At 36.1% G+C, this 13,842-nt stretch overlaps 1 protein-coding gene across 14 annotated transcripts in view; it reads left to right on the top strand.

The window, feature by feature from the left end:
* Positions 1–13,842, top strand: part of CSNK1A1 (casein kinase 1 alpha 1) — a 48,587-nt gene that overhangs the window by 17,342 nt on the left and 17,403 nt on the right. For 7 of the 14 annotated variants that reach the window (XR_014055522.1, XR_014055521.1, XM_081495776.1 and 4 more), the window contains exons 3-5: positions 6,306–6,432; positions 9,605–9,703; positions 12,077–12,160. Coding sequence is in view for 10 of the 14 variants with exons in the window: in XM_081495776.1 (XP_081351902.1) it covers positions 6,306–6,432; positions 9,605–9,703; positions 12,077–12,160 (310 nt within the window). In the remaining 4 variants the exon portion in view is untranslated. The remainder of the gene's footprint in view (positions 1–6,305; positions 6,433–9,604; positions 9,704–12,076; positions 12,161–13,842) is intronic. The other 7 variants (XR_014055524.1, XR_014055523.1, XM_081495782.1 and 4 more) reach the window with 1 other exon arrangement.

Raw genomic sequence — 13,842 nt, 5'->3', positions numbered from 1 at the left:
CATCTGCCACGTCAGGTGTGCCCTAGCCTCTTAAAACCTCCAATACAGCTTTTTATTCTTTAGTTCAGCAAATGCTACTGAGTATTTCCTGCTTGCAAGGCATTGTGCTGGATGTTGAAAATACAGAGTTGTGAACAAGACATAAAATGGCTCTTCCTGTTATATTAGGACTCTAAAGGAATTGAACCGATGAGTCTTATATACAGGCATATCTCAAAGTTATTACAGGTTCAGTTCCAGAACACCACAATAAAGCAAAGTCACACAAATTTTTTAGCAAGTATGTGCATTAATTTTGAAATACCTTATTGCCGAAAAGTACTAGCCCATCATCTGAGCTTTCAGCCGGTGGTAATTTTTTGCGATAATAGCATCAAAAATAAAGATCATAGATCACCACGACACTATAATAATAACAAAAATATCAAAATAATGAAAATGTGACTGACACAAAGTGAGTGTGTACTGTTGGAAAAGTGGCGCCAGTGGATTTGCTCAAGACAGGGTTGCCACAAACCTTCAGTTTGTTTAAAAAAAAAAAAGTGATACCTGCAAAGAGCAATAAAGAAAGATATGCTTGTATTATAGACAGAGAGAGTTTTATTATGAGGGATTGGCTTACACGATCATGGAGGCCAAGAGGTCCTGTGACCTGTGGTCTATATAAGCTGGAGGCCCAGGAAAACCAGTAGTCCATTTCTGCTTCAAGCCTAAAGGCCTGAGAGCCATGGGAACCAAAGATTTAAGTCCCAAGTTGAGTCCTAAGATCTGAAAACCAGGAGCATGGATGTCTGAGAGCAGAAGGTAATTATTTCAGTGCTAGCAGAGAGGAAATTTTCTCTTCCTCTGCCTTTTCTGTTCAGGTCCTCCACTTGAGGGAGAGTGATCTTCTTTACTTAGCCTGTCATTCTGATGCTAATCTCTTCTGGAGACACCTTCACAGACACCCTAAAATAATGTTTTACAAGCTATTCCAGAATCCCTTAGCCCAGTAAGGTTGACACGTAAAACTAACCACCACACTAATCAAGCCATAAGAGAAGGCCTATGTTAAACAAATGTTCCTTTTTCTGTTATTATTGTTCTAGTCATAGTGATGGAACATATTTAGGTGCTTTAATCTGAACTGAGTATTTATGGTGATTACACTAAATTTACTAACCTTGGAAGTTGTTGGGTCTCACAGCAATATTTAAAATATTTCATTTCATTCTTTTTTAAGATACTTCTATTTTTGTAGAGATTTGTTAGGGAAAAGAAAGAAACCCTGAGCTCCAAACCTTCTAATTGGTCTTCCTGTCATTGTCATTCCTCTTACTCCCCAGTTTCCATATTGCACACTGATACCAAGGCCAGCTGGTAATATTGGCTTAATTATATTCGGTCCTAGACATACCCTACTGATATTTTCCCAGTTATCTATAAAATTTAAAGCACATTAGCCTAGCATTCAAGAGTCTATAATATAGCCCCAAACTATCAGTCACTTTGCTTCTCCCCTTTATACGAACCTGAGTCTATTCTTGCCCCCTGCGTAAGACATCCTTTTCTACCTTCCCTATCGAAATACTATCCCTCCTTCAGGATCTGACTGGTAATAGACCATTTTCACTAGGTTTCTTTCTTTGGACAAATGTAGTTTAACCCATTGATTTTTTTTTTTTTGCTTTTCTGAATTCTGTTAGCATTTTTTGGTCAGCCCCAGTGACTTGTACATGTGTCATCTTAGGTTTGTGCTTTTTACATGTGTCTTAATTTTTTAGCTAGAATTACTTTGGATAGGGGTTTAGAAGAACAAGATGAGATCAGAGATGGATCTTGCCTATTGCTAGAATTTTTTTCAGACCTTAAGTTACCTTTTTTAATGCTCTCAGTAAGTAATGATGATTTTTTTGAATTCCAAACTCATTCTTTGGCCTGTGTCCTTGATTGATCAGGTAACACTGAGTCTAAAGACATTTGAAACCGAAAACGAGACCTTCAACTTTTGTTTTTACTTTCATCCATTAAATTATTTGATTCTTCTAGATAAGGTCCAAATCAAACCAGTTTTTTTTTTAATCTCATAAATTATCACAGTTACCTACAGTGTGCACATTACCATAGTGTGAAGTGAAAATGAAGGTATCATTCGCTCAGTGTCCGACTCTTTGCCACCCCATGGACTGTAGCCCTCCAGGCTTCTCTCTCCATGAAATTTTCTAGGCAAGAATACTAAAGTGGGTAGCCATTCCCTTCTCCAGGGGGTCTTCCCCACCCAGGGATCACACCCAGGTCTTCTGTAGGCAGATTCGCTTCTCTCTGAGACACCAGGGAAGCCTCTTACCATAGTGTATGTACTTAGTAGCAACACATTGTTACGTACATTAAAAAATGTAGATACGACCTTGAGTTTCTGGTTGAAGGCGGAAACAGGAGTGAGGCTTTCACTTTGGTGTGTTTCAGGTAGTCTGCAAACTTAAATGATCTCAGAGAATCAGGTTAGTGCTTGCTCATTACCCAGGTTCTGTGAAGACTTAGAAAAAACAGTTTTTTCTAAGTCCCATGTTACCAGGTGGAGAGAGGGAGAAGCACCAAAGGAACAGTACCTGAATATTTGTACTGTCAAGGGGTTAGATCTGGGATTTAAGCAGTGGTCAGTGGCTGTGGGAATTCTGTGAAATGAGAGATCTGTGTGAGACAGGCTACATAAGGAAGCTTTCTCTGACAGCTGGATATTAGGATGTTGCGATTGAAAATGGAGAGTTAGAAGCTCTCAGAATAAAAGGAAAACGTGGAGGTGAAGGTAGAAACTGAGTGAGTATGATTTGGATAAGCAGAAGACTGTTTCCTGGCTCCTAATCTGTGTGTAATAAGGTCTGGATGGATTATACAGGTGGAAAACACAGATGGGGAGGGTGTGAGGTCTTAGGTTTCGAGAAATTAAGTTATATATATATTCCTTGCCCTCCAGCTCCTCTGTCCATGGGGATTCTCTGGGCAAGAATACTGGAGTGAATTGCCGTGCCCTTCTCCAGGGGATCTTCCCAACCCAGGGATTGAACCCAGGTCTCCTACATTGCAGGCGAATTCTTTACCATCTGAGCCACCAGGGAAGCCCTGAGATCAGAAGGGAATATGAAAAAAAATTTAACTCCTTAAATTTAAGGAGTTACAATACCAGTTTCTAAGCTGCTGCTGCTGCTAAGTTGCTTCAGTCATAAGCAGAAAGGCCTAATTACTTTAGAAATACATAGTTGCACTTTGGGGGAAAATGCCTTTGAAACATTTATGTTTTAGCTGTTCGTTATGGAATATCTTCTTGACATTGACAATAGGGGATATGTCTTAAGTTGTGTGTGTGTGCGCGCACGCGTGCATGTTCAGTTGTGTCCAATTCTTTGCTACCCTGTAGAATGTGGCCTGCCAGGCTCCTCTGTCCATGGGATTTTCCTGGCAAGAATATTGGAGTGGGTTGCCATTTTCTCCTCAGGGGATCAAACCCGAGTCTCCTGCGTCTCCTGTACTGCAAGTAGATTCTTTACTGCTGAACCAGCAGGGCTTAAACTCATACACTTAAAGCAATAAGAAGAAAAATGCCTGATGACTTGATTTTTTTTTTTTTAAGTATGCTTCTAAATTCATCTGATTTTTCCTTGTTTTTAATTATTCTGAGAGTGTTCTGTTAAAGGCCTACTTTGCATATGACTTCTCAAAAAGTGCTTTATGAAATTAGGTGATTACATGGCAATGTGAAGTATGCCTTTGACATGTCAGGTTTGCAGTTTGGGTTGGATGCTTGTAAAATTTACTTTATTGTAATTTTGGTAGGGAGCTGTTGGTACGAATTTGTTGATGTACTTGTGAGATATACTCTTATGAGAGTTGATTTGTGCTTTCTCTTTTGCCTTTGACTTTTAGTGACTTCCCCTCACTGCCTTAGCATTTTCTGTACTTTGTATTCTTGATTAGTCATTTCTTTTTCTTTAAAACCTAACTAAATTAGATTTATATTAAAAATCTCCCATAATTCTTAGTTTTGGATATTTATAATGGTATGAATTGGTTTTGAAGTTCCTGATAGCTTCCCAGCACAGATTTGCCTCTGCAATTAAGTACAGAAAGGAGAAAAAAAGAGAAGGAAAACAAAATAGAGGAATCAGGAAAGGAGAACATAACCCTATTTCATTTTGTTCATCACTTATCTTTCAATATTATTATTTGTTTTCTTTTACCCATCTCTTCCCACCTCCATCCCTATCCCTCACCCTCCAAAAACCCACCACTGTGACCTTTTTTGTATGTGAGAGAGCTTTTCTTCAAAGTATTGTTGGAATGAATGTGAAGAGTGTTGAATTCCTGTATGGAAAACAAAGGATTGAAAAGAGAAAATTACAGAAGCTTTGAACACAGTTTTAGATACAGTCTCAGCCATTAGCAGATTGGCACTTCTGTTGCTTTTCTTAGGCTAGTGGGCACAATCTCTGTAAGGTTAAAAAAAAAACTCTTTTCCCCACCAGGCTATCTTTTTCAGCAAAGACATGTGAAAATGAATTCCTCTTTGTGTGTTTGATGGTAGTTATTCATGTTTCCTGTTTATGAAGTAGTCCTCAGGAACAGGCGAAGCAAAAGTGTAGGAAATAATGGTGCACTTTTTAACTCTAGTCCCTTTGTGATCTTTTACATAAAATTCTAGGGATAGTATTCGTTGGACCTGAATATGGGACCACGCTTAAGTAGGACAACAAGGAGATCAAACCAGTCAGTGCTAATCCTAAATCAAACCGTCTAGTCAAAGCTATGGTTTTTCCACTGGTCATGTATGGACGTGAGAGTTGGACTATAAAGAAAGCTGAGCACCAAAGAATTGATGCTTTTGAACTGTGGTGTTGGAGAAGACTCTTGAGAGTCCCTTGGACTGCAAGGAGATCCAACCGGTCCATCCTAAAGGAGATCAGACCTGGGTGTTCATTGGAAGGACTGATGTTGAAGCTGAAACTCCAGTACTTTGGCCACCTGATGTGAAGAGCTGACTCATTGGAAAAGACCCTGATGCTGGGAAGGATTGAAGGCAGGAGGAGAAGGGGACGACAGAGGATGAGATGGTTGGATGGCATCACCGACTTAATGGAGTTAGCAAGCTCAATGAGTTTGAGCAAGCTCTGGGACATGGTGAAGGACAGGGAAGCCTGGCATGCCGCAGGCCATGGGGTCACAAAGAGTTGAACATGATTGAGAAACTGAGTAACAACAAAAACACTAAACATTTTTTAAACAGATTTTTTAAAGCATTTTTTCCCCTGTTTTGAATATTTTTAAAACACATAAACTTTTCAAATGGTAAATCCAGGTATAGTTTCTTATTAGAGTTATTAAAGACATCACTTCAGTCCAGCTTTAAAATAGCTTCCTCTTTTGTTTTGTTTACATTTTAAATAAAAGTCAGTTTTTTTCCAAGCTGGGTTTTTTGGTGTTTTTTTTTTTTTTGGCTGCACTATGCAGCATGTGGGATCTTCAGTTCTCTGACCAGGGATCAAACCATGAGTCCCAACCAAACATGGACTGCCAGGGAATTCCCTCAAGCAAAATTCATAATTTAGCTAAGTTTAAAATAAAAATGATAGTGTGTATTTTTCAGAAACTACCCCTGTCTGACCTAGAGACATACAAAAACTTGCAATCACTTACTGCAGTGATTCCTAGTCCTTGGAGTCTGTGAAATTAGCAGTTGATATTCCTAGAGTTATTGGGGATAAATGTATACCAACAGAAATATACAATGGATAATTAAAGCATGATCCTTCCAATAAAAAGTGAATGTCATCCTTGTAATAGGATTATTTTCTGTAAGCTGGAACTAAGCAAAAATGTGACTCCTTATAAATAGAACTTGGTAGGAAGTGGAACAGGAGTTATAATAAAACGGATATTTACTCTCTGAAACATTTTGGAATGACTGATAAAAATCTCCTTCATTTTTTCAATTAAAAAGTAAGACGAGGTGAGGTTTAGAAACTTGTCCAAAGTTACAGAAATTAATGGTGGATGGGTAGAGAATTCAGCTGCCCTGCTTAAGAAGTGTATTAAGGCTGCCACACAAGTACTAACTTAATGGGACAGTGGGTTGCTTGACAGAAAAAAATCTCTTTATAGATTATTTTGTGTTGGGCAGTGTAGTCAGTAAGTGGGGTAGGGTCATCAGCTAAATAGAGGAAAACAACCTTAAATAAAAACCTAGAGGGAAACTATCTTAACATTTTTAAAATTTGGTGATGTTAAGTGATAATCAGCTTTTTATAATGCCTTCCTCTTTCCCTCTTTGTTAGGTGGTATGGTCAGGAAAAAGACTATAACGTGCTAGTTATGGATCTTCTTGGACCCAGCCTTGAAGACCTCTTCAATTTCTGTTCAAGAAGGTTCACAATGAAAACTGTACTTATGTTAGCTGACCAGGTATGTGAAACTTTTATGAGAATAAAAGCTAAGAAATAGTACTGTTTAGTATTACTTAACTTCAGTGTAGAAACCAGAGTATTATAATCCTGTATATACTTTTTAACTAAAAAGTATAGTCATTCAAGTGTGTTACTCCAATAAGTCTTGTGGATGTTTTCCTGTGGTATAAGACAAAAATGAATTGTATTGGTTTATTATTCACCTATAGACTAAAAGAGTTTTCAAGCTACTTCCATCATATAGTATATTTGTTTTAGTGTTGAGTATAACAGGTTTCTTTGTAAGATTTTGGTTGAAGAAAGGATTTGGAGTGTTTGTGTGTGTGCAAATATAAATAAGTATGAATATATTGAAATTTTGATGAAGCAAATTGAATGGTATTATATGTTGAACCCTTATGAAAGGTGTATTTTTGAGGAAAATAAGGTACTGAAGTAATTTAATGAACAGTTTTTGACCAAGTAGATGCTTCTTACAGGATTCTCAGCTATTGGTAATGTTTAAGCAAAACCATGGAAATTTTTATGTCGTGAATTAGATTTATGCATTGATTGAGGTTAGATGAAATTGTTTTAAAGCCCAAGGCTAGATTTTTTTTTTTTTTTTAGCTTTAGGTAATAAAAAAGAAAACCAGTTTTAAAGAATTTTAAGGTGGGAGAATGGGGGTCAGGAACAGACCTTGAGGAAACAGATATTATGGTCAAAGAAAACAGGTAAATGCCAAGGACCTTGTATAAAACATGACTTCTTAATACGCTTTAGCTGACATGTGAGCAAATCTTAATAAAAGAGTTTGTATTCTGTAGGCTCAGTAACACATAGGCATACATGAAGTGAACATTTATTCAGGGTCTGCCACTGTTGTTAGCACTGGAGTGTACGAAAAATAAGAACTAGTTTCTTCCCTCTTGTAACATGGAGTTAGTGGAGAAAAATGGACGGGTTCTGTCATAGAAGTCTATATTGGATACTCTGGTAACATCAGAGAAATAATGTAATTTAGGGAAGGGGGTCGTAGGAAGGCATTTGTTTAAGAAAGAAACAGCTAGAACAAAATTTAACTCTGGCATTTCTTCTATAATAGTTTAAATTTCTAAGTTATCGATTATGTCTACCTTTTCTATAAAATACAAGTTGTATTTGAAAATGTTTTCCATGTCCAAAGGCTGCCAAATTTTCCATAAAATACAAGTTGTATTTGAAAATGTTTTCCATGTCCAAAGGCTGCCAACATTATCTTTCTGCCCGTATGTTTTTGCTCTTCTCAGTAGTGTACATCAGGATTCTATTTTTACTTGCCTGCATTTTCTCTAGAGCTTTTATCACCAAGGATATAAATTCTACATCTTATCCCTCTACCTTGGCAAATGGCTTGTGAAGGCAAATTGTAATCTCTGGCTTAAACTATACACTCAAAGAAGTAGATGTATACAATGTTCAAATACCATCTTTAAGCACAGCAGCACTCCACTGTTCTTGCCTGGAGAATCCCAAAGGGGGAGCCTGGTGGGCTGCCATCTGTGGGGTTGCACAGAGTCAGACATGACTGAAGCGACTTAGCAGCAGCAATAGCAGCAATTCATTCACATATTAAATAAGTAAAACAAAACATTTGTCTCACTTTTTTTTACCAGTCAAGTACATAAAGTATTTGTTCTAGCCTTTATGTATTTGTTCTAGCCAAGTAATACTTATCACTAAACTATGAGTATTAACTCACGAGGGAAGGTCAGGCAAAAGATAAATTAACAGCACAAACTACAGACTACTCAAGTGTCGCATGTCATTTACAGAGCAAGACTCAGCTGGTTCTTAAATTTTTTCAAAATTTAAATCTGTTTACATAACAAATGACTGATAAAAGATTGTCTGTTGTATGCAAAGAATTCTTAAAAACTGACAAGAAAAGGACAAGCCAAAAAAATAATAAGTATGGATTGACAGTTCATTGTACAGTACTAAATCCAAAAGGTCAGTAAAAGTGAGCAGGTTTTTTTAACTGTTACAGAATTACAAGTGAAGTCAGTGCCTGTCAAATTGGCAAGATTTAGAAAAAACTGAGATAACTGCTAGTGGGAAGAAAACACTAGTGCTGAAAAAATGAGTTATAGTCTATTTTGAAGGCAATCAGTTTGCCTTCAAAGCAGCAGCTCTCCCTGCAATGATAGGGGATTTATAACCCATAGAAATAGAAGTGCTAGTAGATAAGGATATATAAGTATATTGATAGTGTTATTGTTTATGGTGAGAGAATATTGGAAATAATGAGCATTAATACTGTGAGTTAGGGGATAATTGGGGAGTCCTTCCATCTATATGCCATAGAATATTTATCACCATTAAGAAGAATGGTAAGACCATACCACTTGACTTGGCAGAATTTCCAGGAAATTAAGAAAAGCTTGTTAGAATGCCATGTTTGTTAGTTTTGGGATATGATCATACAAGTATGGAGAAAAATCATGGGAGAGTCCGAAAAGCATGCCAGAAAGGAAACCCAGTGTGTATATGTCCTCATTTGTATAAAAGTTACATGCTTACATTGTATGGTACCAACTTCCAGAAGTGTTTGGGTATAATTAGTTAAAAACAAGTGAACAAAAATGAAGTGAGTGGACTACTTCTGTTTTAGTTTAAAGCAATAACAATGTATAACTATATCTGTCAATTGGTTAACACCCCATACTCTGAAGCACATGTAAGTTTGTGTGTGTACATATAGAAGAGGATGAAAATAGATCTGAATGATACCAGGCTGTTTTTATACAGGTACCTCAAGGGGCATAGGATTGACGTTTACGTTATATAATTTTGAACAACTGAAACCTAAATTTATTACTTTTGTAATTTAAAGAAAAAAAAACAGTTCTTTCTATCAGGTTAGGTACTGTCATGTTTATAATCATTCATATTGAAAGAATGAGCTCAAAGGAAACTGCTGGTTTATACTTGTATATCCATTAGTCTGGAGGTAAATGCAGAGCCTGGTTGTCCTTTTTAATTTTGTCTAGCATTGTCTTTTTGAACTCGAAATAAAGTTGATAAAGTATACTTGTGATCTTGAAAAATGATTGACATATTGAAATAATTGAGACACAATATGTTGCTTTCTTTTGTTTCTTAGTGCAAATCACTTAACGATTTTCTCTCCTCCCCTCTTTTTTTCCAGATGATCAGTAGAATCGAATATGTGCATACAAAGAATTTTATACACAGAGACATTAAACCAGATAACTTCCTAATGGGTATTGGGCGTCACTGTAATAAGGTTAGTCACATGTTCTTTGCATGAAAGAACAAAGAGTAAAACTTCCAAGAATTGCTTTGATGAACTTTGGTAAACTTTTTGTCTTAAAAAGTCATAGTAAGTTGAATTTGCTATTGATAATTGTTTTAAAAGATTGTACTAGAAGGCTAATCCATTAACTTAGTAACTTGAAATAAATTCTCTCCAACTTAACCCAACCAAAGTTAGTTATTTATATGGAAATATGAAATTCCAAGGGCTTTATAATGAAATGTAATCATCTATTTATTGTATCTATTTTTCATTCATTTAAATAGCAAACAAACAAAAAAAAACCCATATACCCATATACTTTTCTTCCTGAATGCTAAAAATCAGATTTTAACCTTTCTTTCTGAAGTGTGGGTTTTTGCAATATATGTGCTTGTGCCGGTGTGGGAACCATTGTCCCACCCGTCTGTCACCATGGCGTTAACATTTGCTGACTGAGCAAGGTTGATAATGAGAATTCTTCAGTCCTTGGATTTGTGTATTCAAAAGGATAACTTTTGGGCCTGTTTCAAAAGTAGTCTGACAGTTTATTTGGGTGCCAAGTTGGGTGGGGTCTCCACCCCTCTTCTCTCCTGTTCAAAGGAAAGTGTAGACAAGTGAAATGAACTTTCATACAATGAAATTAGTGTTCATTGGGGGCCACAGAATGGTCGAACTTCCGGGGTGATTGGGTTTTAGCTAGTGACGCATGATTGCAGTTAGAAACTAATTGTGTTGACAATTTTCTGCAATGATTAGTTTTACTGAGTGAATTGCTTTTATTTTCAATTGTTGAGCTCGGGCAGACAGGCAGCATTGGCAATGCACTAAGCATGTTATGATCTGACGATCTGATAGAAATTCTCAACTTCAGGACAACTTGGGTTTTTTTTGTGTTTTTTGTTTCGTTTTGTTTTTGGAAGGAACATTCCTATTTGTTTTATTTAGTTATTAGGGAATGTTTGATGTTTTTAGGTCTAGCTATAAATGTTTACCTTTGTTTGCCTGTATGAATGCCAACTTGGAGCCATTACCATTAGAAGTGGTGTTATTTGTTAATGCGTGAGACATTAATGTTGGTCTGACCAGGTTTTAGGAGTTTAATTTTATTTTTCTTGAAAGCTGAACTTTAAATGATAGAAGGTGTTTAAGTCTACGTGTAACCTTTCTTGCCATTCCCAAATCGCATCTTTTTTCTTTTTTTAAATATTATGTGGCTTCTCTCTTTGAAGCATCCAGGTTCTTGTTATTTTAAAACCTGGTAATTTAATTGAAATATTACTAGTCTTAATTTTGGCAGGCAGTTTTGTCAGAATGACCCTACTCTTTTGACCATTTCCCAGCCTTTTCTTCCTGCTAAAGACCCTCTATCCTCATGTAATCCATGTTCTGCATGTTGATGTTGCAGTACATGGTTTGTCTTAAACTTAATGATAGTCCAGATAATGTCTTTGCTTCCCTACCCTGCCCCAGAAAGCTTATTAATCAGTTAGTTGTGTTAGGAAATCCAGATTGCCCAGTGATAATGTAAACCTTTTTAGAATCTTGTGTCCTCTTTTAGAGATACTAAAAAGAAGATTGTGAAATTGCTTTGCTGTTACACAGATTCAGAGAGACCCTAGGGTTAGAAGTGCAGTGTTTTACCTAAGATTCTGAATGTTGTTCTTGAACATTTTAGGTTAGTGTTTGTTTATGTAGTTGGTTTTTAGTGTTTTCTGTATTGTAGTTTGAAATATGCCAGTTGTATGAGACTGGATTCTTTGGTCAGCTTGTTCTAGTTTTCTCTTTGTGGGTAGAGTTGGGGGTGAGGGGAGGCATTTGAGGTTGATTTTTTTAAAATCAAATTTCTTATTTGGAAAATTGTTCTGAATTTGATATTTAGGAGTAGTCACTCCAACCGTAGTGAATTTGCTCAACTCTTCCAGTAATCAGCCCTGCATGCTTATGAAAATAAATTTTAAGGTGACTAAATGCCTTCTACCTCTTCCTTACTGAAGATTTTTTTTCCCCCTTTGCAATCTTTTTTTAGGGGAAGGGCAGATTGTGGTGCCAAAGATTGCAGATCCAAATTCCCTGTTTTGTATTAAAAAATTAAAAAGCCAAATGTCACCATTGCTATCCCTGTTTCAGGCAGTGACACAATATAGTGGCATTAAAAACCTGAGTACTTTCCAGAATTCAAATGTTCTTAAGCATGTGATTCTTATTTGGAAAACTGAGAAGCTACAGTGCTTGGTGGAAGAAGGATGGCATTTGGCTACCCTGTTCTTTCTCTAATGCCTCGGTGTTGCCTGTCTGCGCCGGCCATTGTTGCAATGTAAGCAATACTGTTTGATGCACTGCCACCCTCTATTGTCTGTTTAGTGTTTAGAATCTCCAGTGGGGAAGAGGAAAAGAAGCATGACTGTTAGTACTTCTCAGGACCCATCTTTCTCAGGATTAAACCAGGTCTGAAACTGTCTCCTATTCCAACCTCAATCCCAAATTCATGTGCTTTTCTTTCTTATTGTTTGATTATTTTTGTTTGTTTTAATTCTGGAGAATATAAATCTTGCTCAAGCACCTCTTACGTTGGCATTATTCAGACATACTTGGCAAACATATAACATTACTAAGATGTTTCTTTATGGCTTTTGCTTAAAGCTTGTAAAACTTAGAGAAAACCTAAATGAAAACAGGATTATGTTTAGATCTCTAACATCCACAAGAGGAAATATGTTGGTCTAACACTGATATTGTTTAGCTAATGGTAGATTTGAGATAGACTGTTCAATTTTTAAAAAATAATTTGGAGTTGAATCACTGCTGAATGATGATATTCTGCCTTAACTCTTCCCCTTCCCTAATGAACTTTAGGAGTTAAGTGTAGATCAGATTTCAGATTTAGTTATTTTTAGAATCGATTGCTTCAGTATGAGAATTCTCTCAACTTCAAGTAGCATAAAGTGCTTAAAGAGCATTATATGCTCTGGAACTAGAATGCACTGCATTCTAATGATAACATAATTGAAGCACTTATCAATTACCATTAATAACATATAAATAAGATAAACAGATATATAACCTAATGATTTATGTTTGGCAGGCTAGATAAAACACTCAAATTTTCTAAATTTTTTTTTTTTAATGTAAGGAAACTTTTCACTTACTCTTCGTTTACTATTGGGAAGCTGGCTTTATTTACTGTATGAATTTTCAGATAAACAGGGAAAATAAATTTTTAAAAAATCAGCACCACCTAGGTACTTAATTTTTGAAGCTCCTGAATGAATGAATCTTTATCAATAGTATACACTGAGAAGTAAGTGTTGACATAAGTATCAAAAAGGAAAAAATTTGCGTTTGATGTGTGAGCATACTTTGTAGTTTATTAAACCACATGTATCATTTGGGCAATCATTTAATCCTTTTCCAAACTGCCCAGCGTTATATCAGGAACTGTGTTCTCCTGCTGTTAAAAAGGTTTTAGAAATTAGATTTTATTTTTATTCACAAACAAAGAAATAACCAACTGTGGTAATTAGATCTTGACTGGCAGAGAGAGAATGGTGGGTAATTAGGTACATTTTAAGGCAACTTTACTGCCCTATTTTTTCTTATACATTCACACATTTTACTCATATCTTATAGGATAATTATTTATAGTGATAGGTTTTCTGGGTTATAAGAAAAGTGATCCTGTGAATTTCTTGAAAGGGCAAGGAAATGTGACTGCTGGTGAAGAGAAAAATGGTTGCAAATACCAAAACCTGAAATTGGCAATAGTATTTCTGAAGAAAATACACCTCTGCTAAATGAGTTATCCCAGTATACCCAACATTAACTCATTTCTGCATGCCTTTGAAGAATATGCTGCTTTCTTTAAAACAGGCACAAATTTTTGAACATGTAGTTAAAAAATCCACAAAAAGGCAGCTTGACCACCAACGAGTTTAGATGTCTCCTTTGTATATGCAGACCTATAAAAATACATTATTTTATGACATTGGATATTGACTTTTCCTTGTTTGGTTTTACATATCTGCGGCTATTTTGGTTGTATCCTTGGTATCACATGGTTTCATGTAAACATTTCCCATTTATGTATGTTTTTATTCATTTTAAATTCGATGCATAGAGAGCTACTAAAG

The sequence above is a fragment of the Giraffa tippelskirchi genome, chromosome 6, assembly GCF_054371585.1.
Source record: "Giraffa tippelskirchi isolate mGirTip1 chromosome 6, T2T-mGirTip1v1.2.pri, whole genome shotgun sequence".
Classification (NCBI taxonomy): Eukaryota; Metazoa; Chordata; class Mammalia; order Artiodactyla; family Giraffidae; genus Giraffa; species Giraffa tippelskirchi.
Note: the sequence above shows the minus strand (reverse complement) of the source record. Positions and strands in the feature narration are given on the sequence as shown.